This window comes from Lepidochelys kempii, chromosome 7 (assembly GCF_965140265.1).
Source record: "Lepidochelys kempii isolate rLepKem1 chromosome 7, rLepKem1.hap2, whole genome shotgun sequence".
Classification (NCBI taxonomy): domain Eukaryota; kingdom Metazoa; phylum Chordata; order Testudines; family Cheloniidae; genus Lepidochelys; species Lepidochelys kempii.
In genome coordinates, this window is record NC_133262.1 from 67,706,064 (window position 1) to 67,728,660 (window position 22,597).

Here is a 22,597-nt window from a genome sequence, read left to right on the forward strand (position 1 = left end):
ACTTCTGTGGCTTTTCTCCTCCTCCTCCTCCTCCCCCACCCCCACCCCATACTTGGGCTAAACTGTCCTTTCAAGTACAAATAGCTGTAGTGGCATTACCAGCTGTAATGGCCAAACAAGCTTCCCAAGGCATTCTGCCCATACAGTATAGCTGATAGAAAGGAAGGGCTGTACACAGGTTCACTGCCTCTGCGTTGAGAAAGTGTGACATGTAGTTTCCCATGCCTGCTTGGTGGTGATACCAAGCCCATGCTGGGGCAGGGCCTTGGCTACATTTCCAAATCAATTGAATGCTCATACTATAGGGGGAGTATCCTCAGTTGTTGACCTCTGTTTCTTCCTGTATGAACACACAAGATGGGCAAGAAGGAAGAGGTCCTCTGTACCTTTTCCAGGCACAGGAAAAAACAGTTCTGCCTTCAGCCTAGGTTAGAAGTCTTAAATAATACTTTGCTTTGTAGGTGGTGCCATTATCACTGGGACTCAGAAAATCCTTTATATGGATGGCTCACAGGGTCTTTTAGTTTGGAACTAACTCCAGTAATGAACTATCCTTTGGGATAAGACAGTTTTGAAAAAGGCACTTGGATGTTTAGTATGATGTGGATTTGAGCCTCTTTTAATGAAGCTCAGCTTTCTTATGTTCCGTTACATTGTGGAGAGTTACAATGGCTTTCCAAGAAAAACAAACAAATCGCAGTGAATAACCTTCAGGCTGGAATGTTCTCTCTTTATATCCTGCAAAAGGGGACACACACAGTTTTCACCATAACTTTACAGTATTTGTCTTGGCATTTCTTATCAGTAAAAATGGTGGAAAAAAATTGGTGACTTATTGGACAATAGATGAGATATTCTGAGCACCAGAGACCTTTTCCCAAGTTTGAGATTTTTATGCTCTGTTACTGCTAGCTCGCCAGTGGAGCCAAATTCTGTCCTTGGATGCGCACATGGCACTCCCAGTAAAGTCAATGGGATCTATGGGTTAACATCGAAGCATGGAATTTGGTCCTTATTGCCCATTTAGTATGGGGTCTGTGTGTATGGTTTTAGTCCTGATTTGATACTTTAAGTTTTATATAATGTACTTGCTGATGAAATAAAAAATGGAGAATTTAACTTTTTATTTTGTTTCCCCTGTTATAGCCATGTTGATCCCAGGATATTAGAGAGATGAAGTGAGTGAAGTAATATCTTTTATTGGACCAACTTCTGTTAGTGGAAGAGGTGGTTTTCAGGCTGGAAACTCTGTATAGCTCGAAAGCTTGTCTCTTTCACCAACAGAAGTTGGTCCAATAAAAGATATTACCTCACCCACCCTGTCTCTTTTTATTATTTTAAATCTTTTGTGCATCCACTTTTGAAACTTGTTTACCAGTATGAAAAGGACATTGTCGAGACCAGAGGTCAAAAATATGACCTCCCTGTTTTTCCTCATGTGTTAATGTTTTATAGTTAGTCTCAAAACAAATGCTTTAATGCCCGTATCCCCCCCCAACACACACACACACAGAGACATCCCCCCCACCCCCCCATCATGGGTACTGGGAGGGGGAAATACTGCTAAGCAGAGCAATCTCAATTCCAGAGATCTGATTTTGATCTGATTTAAGATCTGATTGTGAGCAATAGCAATGGGAGAATGATAGGAAATATAAGGGCAGGGGGCTCTTGACTGTGTCCTTTACTATTAAATATTTCACACTGCTCCAGCACTTCTCTGGATTATGCCAAAACACTGAACAAATGTTGAGATAGGTGGTTGTTTATACTGGAAAAATTTGTTTGAAAATACGGCAATTTTGACTCATGGAGGTTTCCCTCCAATCATTGTCCCAGCTGGTCAGGGTGGGACTCATTCCTTCTGTGGGACTGGAAACTCCCTCAGATACAAAATTCCACTACAGCATCCTGTTGGTGGGGCCTGGTTTCCCTGTCCCTTCATCCCTTGCTACTTCCCACTTCAGATCAAGCTGGAAATGTATGCTCACAAGGCCATTGTTGGTATTGAGAGAGTCACGGTCACAGTGTCTGGAAACCAACTGATGCCTGAGGGGAGGCGGGAGAGGAGCACCTCAAGGATCAACCTGAAGCATACTGAAGTGGCTTCACTGGGCTTTGAATCAGTGAACCTTCTGGCTGAACGAAACTTCTTCCCTTCCCTGCCATTTTCAGTGTGCAGGGAAGGTTTCTTGTGTGGAAAATACCTGAGTTCTAAGGGAGGTGATGTTTTGTGGTCTTTCTCCACAGCATCTGCAGACTTGTGGAGGCAGTTTCCATAGGGCTCAAGGAGGAAGAATGTCACAATACTGTCGCACATCTCCGTTCCGTCATGAACACAGCCACCAGTATAGTTTCCAGCTCTTCTTTGAATGTGTTCCCTGGGTGGTTTGGCTTTGACCTCTCTCGCTATTGTTGCCTCCCAGGTTCATCAGCCTATGCTTCAGTTTGTGGTCCCTTGGGGCACAGAGCTAGATACACTTTGTGAGCCTAATTTGGATTCTACCGGTTTATAACTAGAACTGGTTAGAAAATGTTGTTTTTTTTCCCTCCTGCAGAAAATTTTGATTAAAATGAAGGGGAAAAAAATCCAAAAAAAATTTGGCAGAAAATTTTGACTTTACATAATTTTAAAAAAAAGAGAGAGGAAAGAAGAAATTTTCACCTGAAAACCAAAAACTTTCACTCTTTCAATGAAAACTCAAAATTTTTATGGAAAGCTGGCACTGTCTACAGCAAACTTTATTTAGTTGAAAACCCAATTTTGGTTTGAAAATTCTGACAAAAATTACTTTTCCTACTAGCTCTGTTTATAACCTCAGCAGAGTCACTCCTGATTTATGCAGGTGTAAGCAAGATCATAATCTGTCCTTAAAATGATGATGAAGTTGCAGAATCCAAGCAAGGGTTGGGAAGTTTTACATGAGATGACTGCAGCTTACCTGGCTTGTAGAACAAATACAGCACTTCAGTAGCCAATCAAATAAAGCTGAATTTCTGCCACTGACTCCAAAATACTTTACATCTCTTCCGTTCCTTAAAGCCTCTTATTTCAGTGACCCCATTGGGCTGCAAGGTATTAATTGTCAAATTGTAGTTTTGTTTTGTTTTGTTTTTTTAATTCCCCAGTTTGAGCATTGGCCTGCTAAACCCAGGGTTGTGAGTTCAATCCTTGAGGGGGCCATTTAAGGATCTGGGGCAAAAATTGGGGATTGGTCCTGCTTTGAGCAGGGGGTTGGACTAGATGATCTCCTGAGGTCCCTTCCAACCCTGATATTCTATGATTGTTCTAAGAACTTGAGCTACCAAATAGAGCTCAAAATACACAAGTCAGTGTTCATGTAGCAGATGTGATGTGTGGAACAGCTGCATAAAACTTGCTCAATCTATTTTACCTAGAGATTGTGTGGGTTTTTTATTTTTTTTAAAAGGAATAATTCATAACACATTTGTCACGGTTCCTCCCCCACTCTGAACTCTAGGGTACAGATGTGGGGACCTGCATGAAAAACCTCCTAAGCTTATCTTTACCAGCTTAGGTCAAAACTTCCCCAAGGTACAAAATATTACCCCCGTTATCCTTGGACTGGCCGCTACCACCACCAAACTAATACTGGTTACTGGGGAAGAGCTGTTTGGACACGTCCTTCCCCCCAAAATACTTCCCAAAACCTTGCACCCCACCTCCTGGACAAGGTTTGGTAAAAAGCCTCACCAATTTGCCTAGGTGACTACAGACCCAGACCCTTGGATCTTAAGAACAATGAACAATCCTCCCAACACTTGCACCCCCCCTTTCCTGGGAAATGTTGGATAAAAAGCCTCACCAATTTGCATAGGTGACCACAGACCCAAACCCTTGGATGTGAGAACAATGAAAAAGCATTCAGTGTTTTACAAGAAGACTTTTAATAAAAAATAGAAGTAAATAGAAATAAAGAAATCCCCCCTGTAAAATCAGGATGGTAGATATCTTACAGGGTAATTAGATTCAAAAACATAGAGAACCCCTCTAGGCAAAACCTTAAGTTACAAAAAAGATACACAGACAGAAATAGTTATTCTATTCAGCACAATTCTTTTCTCAGCCATTTAAAGAAATCATAATCTAACACATACCTAGCTAGATTACTTACTAAAAGTTCTAAGACTCCATTCCTGTTCTGTCCCCGGCCAAGACGACTACAGACAGACACAGACCCTTTGTTTCTCTCCCTCCTCCCAGCTTTTGAAAGTATCTTGTCTCCTCATTGGTCATTTTGGTCAGGTGCCAGCGAGGTTACCTTTAGCTTCTTAACCCTTTACAGGTGAGAGGAGCTTTCCCCTGGCCAGGAGGGATTTCAAAGGGGTTTACCCTTCCCTTTATATTTATGACAACCTAGAGATTGTGTGGGTTTTTTATTTTTTTTAAAAGGAATAATTCATAACACATTCATTTGGCACATTGTTCCTAACCCACTTTTAGGGAAAAATATGTGTAAGCATATTCTTGTTCTTTAATCCTTGTCATGTTCTTCTTTCTTTTCTGCTTTCGTTTTGTTTCTTAAAGTGAAATGCTTTTTAAAAGACCAAAAATACTGCAAGAATAATTTAAAAATAAAAATCTCACGAAGCAGTAACTGTTCCTATGAAACAGCTCTAAAGAGCCAAATCTTGCCAGGGGCTTAGCATGCTCACATACCACTGATTACAGTGGGAGCTGGGGGGGTGGGGGGTTCTAGCACTCTGCAAGATTGCGTCTGTCTTAGGGGAAGTACGGTAGAGGACCATCTGAATTTAGGTAGACTGTACAAACACTGGGGTGCATTTGATCAACAGGGAAGTCAGAGAATTGCATGCGCATATCTGAGGGCAAGATCTGGATGATTGCATGAGACTCACCATGTTAATCCCTTAGCTAAAGGGGGAAGAGTTGCACATCTGCACCATCTAGATGAATCATAAAAAAAATCTCTAAAGTGAGTTTTGTTCACAGATATTTTTCTTATCTCAAGCCCATGACAATCTAAGGGGTTGTCTGAATTGCTTCATCGTGTCTCCGCTACGACTGGGAAGGAATGAGTCACTATAGGCCTCTGATCAGTCACACATCTGCTGACACCTGTTTTAGGCTGCTGTTGAACCTATGCCAAATTCAAACCAGTGACACGGCAGCAAAAAGCTCAATCTCCCAAGTCTGTGCAAGGGAATATAGCTCTTAAATTTGTGATATTTATACTGTGAAGATGGTTCTTGGTGGGTGAAGGTGTCTGTATTCTTGGATTGTAAATACTGTAGCATAAAACACAAACTCTTAAAGTTTCTCTAACTGCAATAGAGGAAAGAGTTTTTTTTTTGTTTTCCCCATGTTCTTAAATCCTTAACTCTTTGGCAGTCATGAAAGAAGGGGGACCTTGTATATCAGCTGCCTTGTTCACCCTGATTCAAGGATTATCGTTTACTGAATAACTTTTGGGCTATTGTTGTTTCTGAAGCTTATGTGCATTAACATACTCTAGGCTTCTCTACCTAGCTCTTATAAAGCTCTTATAGATGTCAAAGCACTTTACAAAAGAGGTCAGATCCATTATCCCCATTTTGCACATGGGGAAACTGAAGCACAGAAGGGAAAGTAACTTGCCCATAGTCACCCAGCAGGCCAACGGCAGAACCAGGAATACAACCCAGGTTTCCCGAGTCCTAGTCCAGTACTCTATCTACTAGGTCATACTGTGTGCCCACATGGCCTAAGACCTGAGAGCAGGAGAGGGAAGCTGTGAGAATGTGGTGATGACAAAAGTAAGCAATAGGATTTTGACAGCAGTCTGTATATCCTAGAGAATTGGATTCATTTGCCTACCCGGTCTTTCATCAATCTGATGAAAAATCTATTCAAAATAGAAATAGGCCTTATCTACAAAATTTGGATCTTGATCCAATCCTTCGTCAAAGTCTAGATGTGTTCTGGATCTGGGGTTTTGGCGTGAGACATCATGGGGATCTGGGTGAGTTGTAAAGTTTTGGTTTCAGATCTGAAAAATACCTGCAAAATTTGGAGAGACCAAATTTTAGTATTTTGCCTGGCCCGTTCTAATTCTAGTGGATCATATTTACTACAGTTGCCAGTTCCTGACTTGGTGGTTGTTAGGATGAGTGCAAGATGCATCTGTTTTTTCTTTAGTGTGGCCCTGCAGCTAAATATTTCCTCTGTGTGTGGGTGGCAAGTTAATTGCGAGCAACGACTGTGCATTTATAAATGCTTTCAGTGAATGTAGATATTACCATGTCAGTAAGTGCTTATGTAAGTAACCAGGGATATGTGGGAAATGTTTACTGCTTTCTGTAGAATATTGAGGGGGCACCTCACGCGGTGTACAGAATTTTTTCCTTTTTAAATGCCCCTTTCTTTTAAATGTAGGTTGGCTGGGCATTAGAAGCCAAATGATGGCCATGGTCTTGCAATCAGATCTGTACAGATGGATCCCAGCACTAGAAGGCAGCTTCATTGACTTCAGTGGGGCTTTCTATGTGTGTGAGGGTCCGCTTGTAAGGATCAGTTCGCAGGATTGAGACCTAAATATACACAAACATCCACACCTTCTGCTGAGATTCCTCCTGCTCATTCTCCTGACTGGTGGAGTTGGTTAAATAATTAACCTTGTTAACACCAGCTGTAGAGAATGGACATTACAGCATTCACAGATACTTTTTGCAGCTGTAGAGTGTAGCCCTTGTTGTTCCTCAATGCTCCCTTCCTGACACAGGGACAGTTAATTGAAGGAGCCACTTGTTCTTCCTGGGTGCAGCAATATGAAGCCTCCACTGCACTAGCCGCAGGGGACGAGTGATTGGGTAAATACCCGGGCTAAGTTAGTGTGCAGGGAAATCCTTATTTCAGGGAACTGGTCCTATGTGAGCAGACATCCCATTCTGACTGTACTGGAAGTGAGACAATACTCTCTGCCTTTCTAATGCTGAACTCCACACCAGGAAAGTACATTCTCAAGTACCCAGTCTAATAGATTTTCTTGTATATCCAACCTATTTCTTTGGACTTTGGTTAGTCTACCCTGTTTAGTGTAATCTGTATTGCAGTTCTTCAAATTTTGTCTCTTAAGTTAAATGAGCACCAGCAATTTGAAACCCAGTCAGCCTTTTAGAATGAGGTTATAGGCATTTTAGGTACAACACTTACACCTGCCACTTTCTGTGACCTTTCCTGATCACCCAGTGCCTCTTTAAAAATGGTTTTCGTACACTGTTTGCTTTGTGAAAGATCCATGCAAACTGAAGAGGGAAATGAATCCAAGAAGGCAGAAGAAATAGCGAAACTGACTAGACACACAATGCTGTCAGGTGCCCAATGTGAACAAACTAAAAAATAAAGCAATACTTTTCTCGCAAGTCTGAGTCATTACAGGAGATCTCTGAAATAAGAGAGGACATAAAATTTAGAGACCGAGGTATAATTTTTTAAGTCATTGATGTCCCTTCCTTTATTTCTGCTGATGAGCAAGAAAAGGTGAAAGGCTGGTAGGTTTGCAACCACAAGTAGTTGAAGTCTTGAACCTTTTTCATTCTCTAATAAAAACAATTTCACTGAAACAGTCACAATGTGTTTCTAAAGAAGACGTCTGGTTCGTTTATCCACAGTTAAATCTGTGGTTTTACCAATCATTTCAAGCTCTGATGAGTGACAATAGCATGTGATGTGCATGTCCAGTAAGTGGTAATGAGAGATGATGCTGTATTCCAGTCAGTGCTCTGCATATCCAAATGTATACTACATTTCATGAGTGAAGGGCTCGTCTCTGCACAGTATTTTTTTAAAATAGACATTGGTATTTTCTTACCACTAAAAATAACCTGGAAAACCTAGGAGTGAAGATTCACTGGACATTTGTCAATCTCAGATTCCTATACTGCTTTCATTACACTGCTGGCTAATGCCTGGAGATCCTGCTTCTGCAACCAAAAAGGTTAAAGAACAGACTGACTGTATTACAGTCAGAAATATACACTTTTTCTTTTAAATAGTTCACAAAACATGTGGAAGGATAAATATACAACAAAGGGCGAGTGCATGAATCCCATTGTATGGGTAGCAGCTTCTCAAAGGTTTTCCTTATCATTTACTAGGATGCTCAAATCTAGAATCAGTGTTTCAGTAGGATCACTAGCAAAGTGTTAGACTCAAAAAAGCTCCTGATAATGATAAACTGTGTACACCCTGAGAAATCAACCAAGTGGTGTCTGGGTAACCACATGACTCAGATAAATTAGTTGGTAGGAGTCACAAGACTAAAATCCTCACACACCATTTAAAAATGTTTCCTCTTAATTTCTGGGTCAAGTTTTTTTGCTTTTTGTTTTAAGTAATTAAAAAAAACCCAAACCCTTTATTTTCATCTTGGGAAACCATTGTTGGGATTGTGCAGCTGTCTTTCCTGTTTGGATCTCTGTTCTCTCTGCAATTATTTTGGCAGCTGATTATTTCATATACTTTACTGATTAAAGGGACACTGTCAAGACTGATGTAGCCAAAATTTGACATGATTTTCTCCCCCCACACCTCCCTGTTACCTGTTTACAAATTCTATTAATATCGAGTATCGCATATGTCCTCCTGCACTTCCACTGTGCCCCACCCTCTCTTAGGCCTGCCCTAACCTAAAAAGTTAGGTCAACCCAGCTGCATCGCTCAGGAGTGTGAAAAATCCACATCTCTGAGCAACGTATCTCAGCTCACCTAACCCCTGGTGTCGTCAGCGTTAGGTCAACGGAAGAATTCTTTTGTCAACTTAGCTACTGCCTCTGGGGGGGGGGGGGGGGCGGGTTACCTGTGTCAATGGGAGAACCCCTTCTGTCGTAGGGAGTGCCTACACTTGAAGCACCGGTGCTGCTGTAGCATTTTAAGTATAAACATAGCCATAGAGTTTGAGGCCAGAAAGGACCACCAGATCACTTAATCTGATCTCCTGTATAACACAGGCCACCCATGCAAGCACCCGCATGCCAAACCCAGTGACCAAAATTACATCCCACAGTGAAAGCTCTAAACCCCAATGCAGTCACTATGCATGGCCTTGTAGAGTAGGGCAGCGCAAGGCATGGGGAACATTAGTGAACTAACACTCATACTCTCCACTAATAAGGCGAACTATGATGGTTACTAGTACAGTAAGGATTACAAGTGGGTTGGGGCAATGCCCACTTAACTATATGATTGAACAGTGGCTAGTCAACAATCTACTGAAAGGATAAATTTGTTAGCCTCTAAGGTGCCACAAGGACCCCTTTTCTTTTTGCGACTACAGACTAACACGGCTGCTACTCTGAAACCCGTCATACTGAAAGAATGGGAAAGGTTGGCTAGCTAATTATGGACTAGAATCATCAAAACTTAAGCACTTCGTTGGATCGAGGCTTACATGATTATTGGGGGAGGGAGATAATCATTGTGATAACTAACTAGCCCCCATGTTGTTAATGAATAACTGGGGGGTCAGGCAGGCTAGTTAATAGATGGAGAGGCAGGTATGATTAACACATGCAAAGGGCAGAGTTTACAGGTATAAAGGTTAATTATATAACGTTTGAATGCTGTCAATTGCTGTTGCTCTTTGTGTCATTTGAGTATGCGTACTTGTACTGCTACTTTATTCTTAACATGAAGTGTTACCACACTGTCACACACATAATATTCCTTGATCCAGCACCAGGAGCTGGGAACAGGGAACCTCTGTTCATGTCTCTGTGTGTGTGTGTCCGAAAGAACTGTGTGGTTTACACAATAAGGGTAGCGCAGAGAGATCTAAAGTTTATTAGCCCACCATCTACACAATAAATGTATGTGGTGTATAAAACACAGAATATTTTTTTAAAACAACTTCATAAATTCTTGTCTCTCTCTTCTTTTCAGGTCTTAGCAATGAGTTACCCAGGCTATCCTCCAGCAGGCGGGTACCCCCCAGCAGCTCCAGGTAACTTATCCAAACAACCCAATTCAAGTGGAGACAAAGCACAAAAAAAGGGATCTGAATGGTTTCAGGAATTGGGGATTGGAACACAGAACCTTTTTGTGTCTAGGTCATCAGTTAAAATTCAGGACAGGAGTGAATGAGCATTGTTATGTCTGGTGGTTATGTGGCCTCTTATGAAATGAATTGAGTACTTTCAGTCTTGCTCCTAACGGACAGGTACTTGCAGCACACTCAACACTGAGGTCAGTAGAAAATGCATTGATTTTGATACCGGAAACCATGATTTCCAAATGTGATGAGTGATTCTGGGTACCCAACTTGTGCTGCCTTAAAGGAGCCTGATTTCCAAATGGAAGGGGCTCAGCACTTTCTGCACATCAGGCCCCCTTAGAGTGTCTCATGTTGAGCACCCAAAAACTGGTGCACCCAACATTAGTAGTCGCTTCTGAAAATTTTGCCCAGAATAAATAAATAGCAAGAAAAAATGCCCTTGTTGGCACTGGATGGGGGAAAGAACTAGAGGGCCTTGCTGCATGCTTAGTGAGGATCTAATGTGTAATTTGAGACCAATAAGCCACATGGGCCTTGGTCCTAACGTTCTCCCCAGTGCAGTACATAATATGATGAAGCAGTGAACACCGCCAAATGCATATCAAACAGACAAGGCTGCTCAAGGGCTCCCAGCAGTGCTGGAACTAAAACCTCTGTAGCTACTGTTTTAGAACAGTGTTTGAACTTTGACCCGATTTGATAATGAAGGGATAAAAAGAGAGAGCTGTGTTACCAGAACTGTGAAGTGCCTGAGAATGTCCATCCTATTGGAACACTGAATATCCAGTGTCAACTGCTACAATCCCAAAATAGATCAAGTCCTTACATGTGAGGATTGAAGTGTCTTTAACTATATTCTGTTATATAACTCTACCAAGTTTGCTTTTGTTAATAGAGAACATAATGGTCCACGGATACTTCACACATGACTGCATGTTTCTGGTCAGGTTTCTTTTCCTATTATGGTCATGTTATCGCCATGGGTAGATGTGAGATCTGCTCATTTGAACCTTGCAGACCTTTTAGTTTGTTTTCCTCTTGTCCAAGCAGCCTACGTTTTAATAGATATTACAGTTAAAAAATGAAAGTAGTAATGAATAAGGCAGAAAAACATTTTAAGTTTCAGAGTGGCAGCCGTGTTAGTCTGTATTCACAAAAAGAAAAGGAGGACTTGTGGCACCTTAGAGACTAACCAATTTATCTGAGCATAAGCTTTCGTGAGCTACAGCTCACTTCATCGGATGCATTCAGTGGAAAATACAGTGGGGAGATTTATGTACATAGAGAACATGAAACAATGGGTGTTACCATACACACTGTAATGAGAGTGATCACTTAAGGTGAGCTATTACCAGCAGGAGAGTGGGTGGGGGGGAACATTTTGTAGTGATAATCAAGGTGGGCCATTTCCAGCAGTTGACAAGAATGCCTGAGGAATGGTGGGGGTGGGGAATAAACATGGGGAAATAGTTTTACTTTGTGTAATGACCCATCCACTCCCAGTCTCTATTCAAGTCTAAGTTAATTAACTCTAAGGTGCCACAAGTACTCCTTTTCATTTGAAGTTTTGTGATTCAAGGTGACTGTTTGATTATTTCAGGTAGTAATCCCTGGGGTGGTTCTGGCTATCCCCCTGCAAATCCACCTCCAATTGGACTGGAAAATGTTGCCAACTATGCCAATCAGTTTAATCCAGACTATATGTCAGGGATGGTAAGTATATTTCCATTTAACGTATTTTAAAGATGATTTACTTCAATGTCAAGCTGTATTTCTACCGTAGCAGCGAGAGGGTTGGGTATGTTTTCAGTTTGTGTGTTTTTGCCTAGGAACATATAGGAGTAGTCCAAAGCGCCATACGTTCTGGGGGCAAGATTCCCAGGAAGGGGGGGAAATGGGAAGAATGTAGTGGCTGAATTCATGGCCTGATTTTTAAAAGTACTGCCTTTGAGGCTAATGTGTGCTGCTGGGAATTCATCATTTAAGAAAATCAGGCCACTAATTTAGTCAACTAAATATGGGTTTAGGAGCCTAACTTTAGGGAAAGTTGGCTTTTTTTTTTTTTTTTTTTTTTTTTTTTTTTTTTAAATCTTGGCTTGGTATTGTGACTCTCGCAGTGCACAGAGGATGGGGAAGAACTAATAATGCTGGTGCATATGGCTAATTGGTTCACACTGGAAAACTCAGTCCAAGTTCCGCTTTTTACCTAACTCTTCAGCTAGTTCACAGCCTTGCTCACTCAAACAAGTGACTTAGCTGAGTTTACATAGTGTGAGACAGTGTCTCATCCCTTGTCTCCTACATGCCTTCTCTAAGCCCGGATATTCCTCCTTGCAACAGATTATGGTGAAAGTAACTTTTGTAGACCTAGGAAAATGCAGAAGTGATTTATCTCTTTATTTTTATTTTATTCTTGTGCTCAAAGCAGAAGCTGCAGGAAGACTGAAATGGTGGATAAATATCCTTTCACTGTATGCTGTTTATACACAAAGTGATCAATCTAAATCTGACCTATCAATCCTCATCCTCAAAGGAAACCTACAGTTTTTCAAAAGACAAGCCTGGGTGCTTAAATACATTACTCTGCTAGACACTAAAAATTGTGGACTGAAAGGAGCCACCGGATTTATGACTTATTACAAAAATCTGTAACTCAGTATCCCCCCTTTTTGTCCTAAGACTGCAGAGGTATTAAGGAGCCACTCTGTCTTGAATGGTCCCTAATATGCTAACTATTTATGCTAAACAATCTGTTCCACCTTGCGTTTTGCTGGGACACTGGCAGAACATTTCCCAGACCTGAAGAAGAGCTCGGTGTGGCTCGAAAGCTTTTCTCTCACCAACAGCAGTTGGCCCAATAGAAGATATTGCCTCACCCACCTGGTCTCTCTGTTTATACAATGGACTTGGGCAAATTGTGGACATTTGCACCACAAAGTGAATTCCTGAGTGTTTAATATATGGAGATATTTGGTAGCTACAGATTGAAATAAGCAGCGTGTTCTCAGTAGTGTAAGTGGCAGGACAGGCAGCATGAAACTGACTAGAACCATTCTGTTCTAATCTCATTTATGCTACTGGAAAAGGAGTACTTTGCAAGAGCACAGTGCAATCACTGAAGGATGGTTCAGTGGGATTCTACCCAGATGCCCAAGTGTGCTGCAGAGGCTTTTATGAATTATGAGCTACTAGCACATCTGTCTGCCACGTAAAATACCCCGGGGAGGAGGGCAAATGTGTTTTACTCACAGTATCTGAGAGCAGATCCCTGCTGATACAGTAAAACAATCATGATCAGAGAAGGAATTGACCTCTGCCTTGTTTGTTTTTTTTTTAGTGTTTGGTGTTAATGAGAGAACCTTTTTAGCTGTAAGGATGGCGTGGTTACTAGTGCTTGTTGTGTGAGCATGGGGACGATAATGCTGGAGGCTGTAGTTCTGATGGCTGAGGTAGAGAAACTTAAGAAGAGATGGTAGCAGATATGCATGCGTTACAACTCTTGCATATGTTTCATGTAGTGCATAGATTTTGCCCCAGAATGGGATGGGGTCAGTTTCAACAGCAAGGTCAACAGCCATTTCCCTAACACTGGTCAATCTCTTTCCTTTGGGAAAGGAGATTTTCACACATGGACATACTCTTCCCTCTCCTGACCTGGGGGGGGAGGGGGTTCTCTACTTCATTTTTATTTATTTATTTATTAATTTTTTTAAAACAGTGCCAAGTACACAATTGAAAGTCAACACCTGATCCATCTTAATCTATATTGCTTTAATTGTCGGTCATTGCAGGCTTCTAATTTGTCAGGAATCTTCGGAGGTGCCAATGTACCACAAAGCGCATATCCTCCTGCACCTGGAGGCTATCCCCCTCTCCCTCCTGGGGGCTTCGGGCAACCTCCATCAGGACAGCAAGCCTCTTATGGAATGTACCCCCCACCTGGAGGAAATCCACCAGCAGGAATGCCAGCTTATCCAGGATACCCAGGCAGCCCCATGCCACCACCAGGGCAGCAGCAGCCAATGACCTACCCAGGGCAGCAGCCAATGACCTACCCAGGGCAGCAGCCAGTGCTACCACCTGGGCAACAGCCAATGCCAAGTTATCCGTCAGGCCCAGCTGTGAATCCTTCTGTGCCTTCTTATTCAGGATCTGTGATGCCCACAATCACACCTGGAGCAGTAAGAGACATTTCAGTGTGTTTAATTTTTAATTGCTGCATGTTTCCTTTGCGTGAACCAGAAACAAACTCAGCTCAATAAAATCATGGACGAAGGAGGAGGTTTGGCCAGAGAGAGAGCTCTTATTCAGATAGCAACAATATAAATACAGACTGAGTGACATTAAATCTAATTTTAGCAAAATTATCCTGAATTAAATTCTTAAGGCGAGTTTTAAATCCCTCTTATTGAATCTGCCTTTCCTAACAAAATATTTGCATTTGCCTATACCACTTTATGAAACCTTAATTAATGAGATGCTGTGTTTAGGACCCGTGAGGCTTTCTTTTCCATATGTCAACATAGTTTGAGTATAAAATGAATAAACCATTTAAATTCCATCGTAATTTTCTTTGTTTCTTCTCTGACATGGGCTATGACTGGGGCAAGTTAGTAATGATGTGAAATCTAGTTTTCTAGCTAATTCAGTATCTAACAGTTATCCTTTTTATTGGCATGACTTAGTCTGGAAACCGAGGCACAATCACTGGTGCACCAGGATTTGACCCCCTGCGTGATGCAGAAGTCTTGAGAAAAGCTATGAAGGGATTTGGTGAGTGGTCCATGGGCTTAGTTTCTGTTGAAAGTGGTATTGCACCATTGCTCCACTGCTGCCATTCTTCATTGTTACACTTGCGAAGAGTGGAATAGTTCCAGGACTATTATCCTTCCTGTAAGAAACTAAACCTTTATCTGAGGTAATCAGCTGGGAGAGACCACAAGAATAACCAGCGTTATGAGTCTGGTATGTTTCTTTCCATTTCATTTGCAGTTGAGATTAGTGCTGGAATTAATTTGACAATCATAGCATATAACTAGAATACTTGCTGTAATGTCCCATCTGATACGTTGGGGACGCTGTGCAGTAAGGGTACAATTCAGCTCCTAGTAAAGTCAAGAAAGTAAAGAATTTAGCCACTGACATAAGTAGGAGCAGGATCAGACTCTAATAGAATGTGATAGCCTTAAAATGTCATACATTATGCACCCTTTGTGTTCACAGGAACTGATGAGCAGGCGATTATAGATTGTCTTGGAAGTCGCTCAAACAAGCAAAGGCAGCAGATCATCCTGTCCTTCAAAACAGCTTATGGAAAGGCAAGTATTTCACAGCAGACCACAAAGAGCCAACCACCACCTGCTGCCATGCCTTTTATCAACGGGCCAAACATACCCAATGCTTGAAAAAACACTGAGAATTAACCAATGTTGATATCACTCATAAAGGAGTGCTGGTATGGGTGGGCAGCCACCATAGCCCATGCAGGTATAGCTCTACCCTCCCTGACCTCCAGCCTGTAATCCAGTTTGGTTGAAAGGTGTCAGTCCACTTTGCTAACTGTTCGTTTTGACCTTTTGTTCAGTACACAACATTTGAAGGTTTTTGTTTTTTTAAAGTTGTTGTCAGTTGCTACCATTAGTACCGTTAAATGGAACAATTTTATATTGTGTACGTGCTACTTATTCTTGAATGTGAAAAAGTGCCAGTAAGCTGCAAGAACCTAATGCTAGTATTTGTCAATATCTCTGATTCTGAGCCTTTTTAAAAATTATCTCCAATCAGGATTTGATCAAAGATCTTAAATCTGAGCTGTCGGGCAACTTTGAGAAGACAGTCTTGGCAATGCTGAAGACACCTGTCATGTATGATGTTTGTGAAATAAAGGAGGCTATAAAGGTTTGTTTAGGGAAATTAAACCTTTAAGATTATGTAGTTTTTGTTAATCATGTTGGGTGCTTAAATTTCCCCCATAAACTTGTCTTTGGATTGTGTCTCTTAAATGATAGTTTATGCCCCACCTCTCAAGTAGATAACGACCAAGTGTAATTGTGAAATAGATTTGAAGCTCTTTTTTATTTAAAAAAAAAAAAAAAAGAGAGAGAGAGAGAGAAACAACATTATGCAGAGGATCTGTGTTGGTGAGACTCAGGAACTGAGTTCTAAACCTGATTCTGCCATTAACATGCAGTGTGGGTAGAGGCAAGTTATTTAGATGAAAATTTTCCAGATTGGCTGCTAATTTGAAGTTCTTCCAGTCTTGGATAGCCAAGTTGAGGCATGATGGGCCTGATAATCAGAGGTGCTGAACACCCACAGCTCCCATTGGCTTCCTTTGGGTTAGGGTGCCAGTACCTCTGAAAATCAGGTCCTTAAATATGTCAGTTGGGCACCGAAAACTTTGGCTGTAACCTCGGCCTTGGTTTCCCCCATCAGTAAAATGGGGATATATTTCTTATCTCACCTAGGACTTCACGTACAATGCTTTAAATGATGCAAAGCATTCTAGAAATGTTGGGTATTATTATTGAAAGTTTCCAGACTGTTTTGCAAACTTTATTCTCAAGATAGTTCAATTTTTCAACATGTTAATTCTTAAACTTTTTTGATAAACTTACAAAAATGAGCTGAAATAAATATCTAAGTCCCTGAATCACAGCATCAAGGTCTATATAGAAGGTCTCAGGTGCAGGGTATAGGCAAAGTAGCCATGGGGTTGAAACAACAGTTAATAACATTAGTTGCCCTCAGAAACAGAATTAGATCACATCAGTCTTTCTCAAGTATTGTTCATTATAAGACACATTTAACTGTAAAATTTGCTGTATAAAATCAGATATAAATGATGATATCACGTAAGATACTTTGTAAGTACTTAATTAATGTCCTTAACATGGCTCTTATGTTTTCTCAGGGGGAAAAAAGCCTGTTAATGTGTGTTTGTGTTATGAGCAATGTGTGAACTATTCAGCTGGAATATTTCTTACACAAAATAATGACTTCTGAATTGCCTAGTTTTAATTCTGACCTGGCGATAGTTTCTTGACATGATAGTACATTACAGCAGTGAGCTGTGTCCAGGATATGTGTGTATATTTTTTTTTTCTCCCCTCTTCTTTGCATATAGGGTGCTGGCACAGATGAAGCCTGTCTTATTGAAATAATGTCTTCTCGCAGTAATGAGCACATTCGAGAAATCAGTAGGACCTACAAAACAGGTTAGGCTTAACACAGTCCCAGTAACTCTACTTTTTCTGATCACCCATTCTGAGCACATTTTCATAACAGTAATGGAAAAAAATCAGAGGCCTCCACCAGGCATTGGAGGCTTTAATTCTGGATTTGTAGTAAAGTTGTGTACAAGTACTTATGAAATGAGCAGATATGCATAATGACTTTCGGTCTTCCAGAATTTAAGAAAACTCTGGAGGAAGCTATACGAAGTGACACATCTGGACACTTCCAGAGGCTTTTAATCTCACTTTCTCAGGTACTTCAACACTCAAGTAATACTTCTGTACAATCCTTCCTGAAAAGTAGTGGACATAGTGGGATGAGAGAGAGATGGATATCCAGCTCTTCATCTGATATAAACTGGCATCCTTCATTGGCATCGGTGGAATTGTGCCAATTTACAGCTGCTGAGGATTTGCTCTCTTGTGTTTTTAGCCTCTAAAATTGAAGTGTGCTGTTTTTTTGTCAGGAATATGGCCACCACAGCAGCACGTGGTCCTTACTGTGCCACATGGTATAAGATGGTGAAAGTCTCTTAGCAACGCAGGTTGAATTATTCTGGCTAAGAAGAGAATCAAAGGATAGATAGAAAAGACTTAAAATTATCATGTGGCCAGGCCTCCAGGCTCTAAATATTTCTCCATTTTCCCCCCGTTTCTTTTCTTGCCTTTTTTACAAGAAAGGGAAATAAGTCATAAGTAGGTTTCAGAGTAGCAGCTGTGTTAGTCTGTATCCGCAGAAAGAAAAGGAGTACTTGTGGCACCTTAGAGACTGTGCATCCCATGAAGTGAGCTGTAGCTCACGAAAGCTTGTGCTCAAATAAATTTGTTAGTCTCTAAGGTGCCACAAGTCCTCCTTTTCTTTTTAAGTAATAAGTAGTCTTCCACTGCTTGCTCATGTTGATTCCAATTAGATGTGCACACACTGCGTGCACAGTTGCCAGAAGGTTTTTCCCTTGGCAGTACCCATTGCGCCTCTCCAGTTCCTTCTTACCGTCAGTGACCGTCGTTGGAGCGTTTCTTCTCTTGTTCAAATGAGTGATCCTCTAGCTTGCTTGTTGTTTGTATATATTTCTTTAAAATACATATATATTATTTAAATAGTTAAAAATAGGTTTTTTAATATTAGTTTAGACTAGTTGAACCCTTGTTGCTGGGAGTTTCCCCTGCCTCCCCCCCCATTTCCCTTCCCTCTCCTGGGGCGGGGGCATGCCCCCGTGTGGAGTCTGCCAGAAGCCGATGCCAAAGAGCGACCCACACACAGCTTGTCTGAAGTGGTTGGAGGAGCCTGAAGGCACTAAATATTTCTCCACTTTCCCCCTGTTTCTTGTCTTGTGTTATAAGAAAGGATAATATGTAGCAGCGGGACACAACTTAATTTTTAAACCGCATTACAGTTGTATTGAAGGTCGGCAATGGGACATGTTCATAAATGTTTGCAGAACTGGGGCCTTAGTTTTTGAACTCAGTTGTAATTAACCCAGTTCGCTGTTTCTCCAGGAATCACATAACCTGCGTTAAAAGAAAGAAGCAAAGTGCTTAAACTAAACTTGTTTAGAAAGTAATTTTGTTGTTGTGGCGTGTGCACGCACACACCCACACACACAGTTGATCTGATTTTTTTCTTTGTTTTTCAATTTTGAAATTTTGATGCAAAATAGAGCAAGAAATGTTTGAAATTAGTTTCCTGTTTTTCTAATACTGGTTTCTACTTACCTATTTTGCAGTGATAAAAGGGGCAAGTACTGCAAACTTCACTCCTGCAAAACTTCCAATGAAATCAGTATATGATTTCAGAGATCGATCCCCAGTTGGGAAAATGATTGTCTGTCTGTGTTAGTGCTGCTGGGTCTTCAGAGATGAGTGAAAGGAGTGGGGGGGAAATGTAGAAAAATAGGTCAAAATAATTTTAATTTTGAGAAATAAAAAGACGAGTGCCTCTTAATTTTTGGATAATATTGATATCCTGTAACTACCGTACATAAATCCTCATGTCACCTTCTTCATGGATTTATTTTAATTCCCCGTCCCTGTGCAAGGATTAGTAGGATATTCTACCCAGTAATTACTTTGAAAAACATTTTATAACATAATGTCTGTCTATTAAATGGAATAACAGTAGATATATTCCAGTCTAGAATCTAGGCTTCCCTCTTGATGATCTAAATGAACAGTACAAGGCTGTATTTAGCATATAGGATTACGATAGAGGACAGTATTTGCTTTACTTAGGTTTAGGTAAACAGAGTAACTTGTGTTGCTGTAATGTTTGGGCTGGCATCCACTTAAGTACAGGTCGGTTCATAACGTTTTCTGGTGGGTTTTGGAGTAAATGAAGATGGTAACAATGTCATTCTTTCTATTGTCCTTATGCCTACACCAGTGCATTGCAACAGTAAGGCAAACACGCTCTCCTGAGTTCACGTGAACACTATTACTTGCACACAACTATTTTTTTCTTTACTTGATTACAAGTAAATCATATATTTTTATCTGTTACTTCTATGACTAGAAATTTTATTTTCCCCAAGGTGAAAGGGTCTGCAGTTTGCTTTACCTTCAGAACCAAAATCCCCACAGTAGCAAAGCAAAAATGGTTTTGTTTGTCCCAGGTTATAAACATTAAAGTGTAACCACTTAGTGGCTTTTGGGGGGTATGTGGGAGCTTGAGTGGAAGGGGCTGTTTTGTAAACTGAAAAGTGTGTATATTAATCGCTACTATTTGTAATTCTTTCAGGGAAACAGAGATGAAAGTACAAATGTAGACATGTCACTTGTCCAAAGGGATGTTCAGGTTAGTAAGAAATGCTTCCTCATGTACAGGTGTGTATCTTATCGCTGTACGTGGGAGTTTAGTAGCACAATTCCCATGAAATCCAATAGGATTTGGTCTACTCAAACTGGGCACCTTGAAATGAGAGATTTATTTGTAGTTATTCTCTTTCAAAATGTTGTTACTACTTTTGTTGATTTTGTACAAATATTTTCTTTTGACCCTTTTTAAAAATTACTTGTAAAAATGACTGATCAAAGAGGTTATGTCTACATTGCAATTAGATACCCACGGCTGGCCCGTGCCAGCTGATTCAGGCTCATGAGGATTGGGTTTTGAGGCTGTTTAATTGCAGTGTAGATGTTCAGGCTCAGGCTAGAGTCCAGGCTCTGGGAACCTTTCACCTCACAAGGGTCTGGAGCCCAGGCTTCGACCCAAGCCTGAACATCTGCACTGCAATTAAACAGCCCTTAGCCCGAGTCAGCTGGTATGGGCCGCCTGTGGGTGGCTAATTGCATTGTGGACCAACCTGACAGAGCAATAGAACTGTGTGGTTCTGCTGCAGGAGGCTGGAAATGGAGATCCTAAGCCAGGAGGACACAGCCCTTTCGTGTTGTGGAATTGTGTTCAGTGAGGAGCTCCTTATGTCCCAGTGAGTGGATTTTGAGGAATGAGATGGAGAAGGTGAAAGAGTGTTACTCCTGAGGGAATTCTGTGCCAAAAAGAGGAATTCTGTGCATATTTTAAAATTCTGCAAATTTTTGTCAAATAAATGGGGAGGCTCCAGCATGGCATTGGGGAGCACAAGCCACGAACTCAGCAGTGAGGCTGTACTCAACCCTGACACAGCACAAGGACAGAGCTTACTCCAGGACCCTGCCCCTCCATGCCAGGTGTGGGTAGGCAGGATCCAAGTGTGGAGGGGCTTCATGTTGGGGGATCCAGGTGTGGGTGGAGAGGGTTCTATGTGGGGCAATCTGGGTGCAGTTGGCTCAGTGGGGGATCTGGGTGTGGGGGGGATCTGGATGCACTGGGGCTTGTTCGGGAGCTCTGGGTGTACCAGTAATGGGACTCTGAAGGGGGGGTCCAGTTGAAGGTGGTTGGGGCTCAGCGGGGGGGGAAAGGGGTCTGGGTTTAAGGGGGAAAGAGCTTGGGAGAGGGATCTGGGTGTGGGGGGCTTCGTGGGGGGAGCCAGATGCAGGCGGAGTGAGGCCCAGTGGGGTGGGGATCCAGGTGCAGTTGGTTGGGGCTTGGTAGGGTGGGGATCCCGGTGCGGGTGACTCGTCTGGGTGGTCCAGGTGCAGGGGAAGTGGTACTTGTCGAGATGGGGGGTTCTGAGTGGGGGGGGGCGGGAGGGGCAAGGCTCGGTGGCAGGGTCTTGGTATGAGGGGGTCTGGTTGCGCGGAGGTTGGGCGGATGTGGGGAGCAGTTCCCTGTACAGTGACCCCCTCCCCCTGCAGTGGAGGAGCAATGGAGGAAGCACCGGGAGGGGAATTTTGCAGAGCTTCCAACAGCTGGGGGAGAAATCTGGGGGTGGGTTTGACACAGCCCTGGATGCCGTGCAGGGGAAGAGGAAGTCCTGCCCTCCCCAGCCCAGCCAGGACTAGCAGCTGAGCCTGGTGCAGGGTAGGAGCCACCAGCCAGGTGTTCCCTAGTCCCATCCCCTGCCCCACAGTGATTTACCTCTCTGCTGGCTGCCCTGGACGCTCAAAACATACTGCTGGGGAGGGTCACATGACCGTGCTTATGGCTTCTCTTTGCTTCCCTGTCAGAAAGTCATTTTTCTGAGGGGAAGCAAAGAAATCTGTGGGGGACATAAATTCTGCACATGCGCAGTGGTGCAGAATTCCCCCCAGGAGTAGTGTGTGTTTCAGGGAAGGCCTTATCCAAAGACCATTGAAAGCAATGGGAAGACTCTCTCATTGATTTCAATGGGCTTTTGATCAGGCTCTGATTCTGTATGTTTGTGGATCCGTTGGCCAAAGCCCTTGTGTGGTGGGTGGAAGGGAAATATGTGAAGCATCCACAGGCTGAAAACCCATTTTTTTAAGTGCAATACATGTTTGGAGCAGAGGAAAACTTCTCCTTCCCAACCACTCAAAGCCCATTAACCCAGGATTTGTGCAGCAGGGAGACACTTGGATCCTAATGAAATGTTTCACTTTGTCATAGCATTTACTATCTGGGGAAGGGGGAGAATAATATCTTTGTGCCAAGAACTATGCCTTTTTCTGGGTCTGTACCATGCCTGGCATATTTAGTGCCCTAGTGTGAACTAAATAGTAATAAAATTAGCTTTCTGCATGGTGAATTTTATTCTAGGAGAATTCTGAGGATCTCTGACAGTGTCTGGGAATATTTTAGGATGAAAACTAGAACTGAACCTTATCACTGGCAAGAATTACTCTCACCCTGTGTGGCCAATCTTTTTTTCCAGGGGTTTCCCTTAACATGGGTACTCTGGAGCTCTTGTAGTTAAGCATCTATGCATCTTTCACTGGTAATTATGGATTCAGAGAAGGCTCATAATGTGCGTAAAGACTCAATCTAGTGCCACTCGGGTCACTTGTTGCTCGATC

General features: G+C 42.0%; 1 protein-coding gene across 3 annotated transcripts in view; it reads left to right on the top strand.

The window, feature by feature from the left end:
• ANXA11 (annexin A11) overlaps nucleotides 1-22,597 on the top strand; it is a 57,811-nt gene that overhangs the window by 23,929 nt on the left and 11,285 nt on the right. For 2 of the 3 annotated variants that reach the window (XM_073353239.1, XM_073353240.1), the window contains exons 2-10: nucleotides 9,902-9,962; nucleotides 11,614-11,726; nucleotides 13,805-14,209; nucleotides 14,699-14,786; nucleotides 15,237-15,331; nucleotides 15,798-15,911; nucleotides 17,140-17,230; nucleotides 17,423-17,502; nucleotides 19,983-20,039. In XM_073353239.1, the coding sequence (XP_073209340.1) occupies nucleotides 9,911-9,962; nucleotides 11,614-11,726; nucleotides 13,805-14,209; nucleotides 14,699-14,786; nucleotides 15,237-15,331; nucleotides 15,798-15,911; nucleotides 17,140-17,230; nucleotides 17,423-17,502; nucleotides 19,983-20,039 (1,095 nt within the window). In that variant the 5' untranslated portion in view covers nucleotides 9,902-9,910. Of the gene's footprint in view, nucleotides 1-9,901; nucleotides 9,963-11,613; nucleotides 11,727-13,804; nucleotides 14,210-14,698; nucleotides 14,787-15,236; nucleotides 15,332-15,797; nucleotides 15,912-17,139; nucleotides 17,231-17,422; nucleotides 17,503-19,982; nucleotides 20,040-22,597 lie in introns of those variants that run through there. The other variant, XM_073353238.1, reaches the window with a different exon arrangement.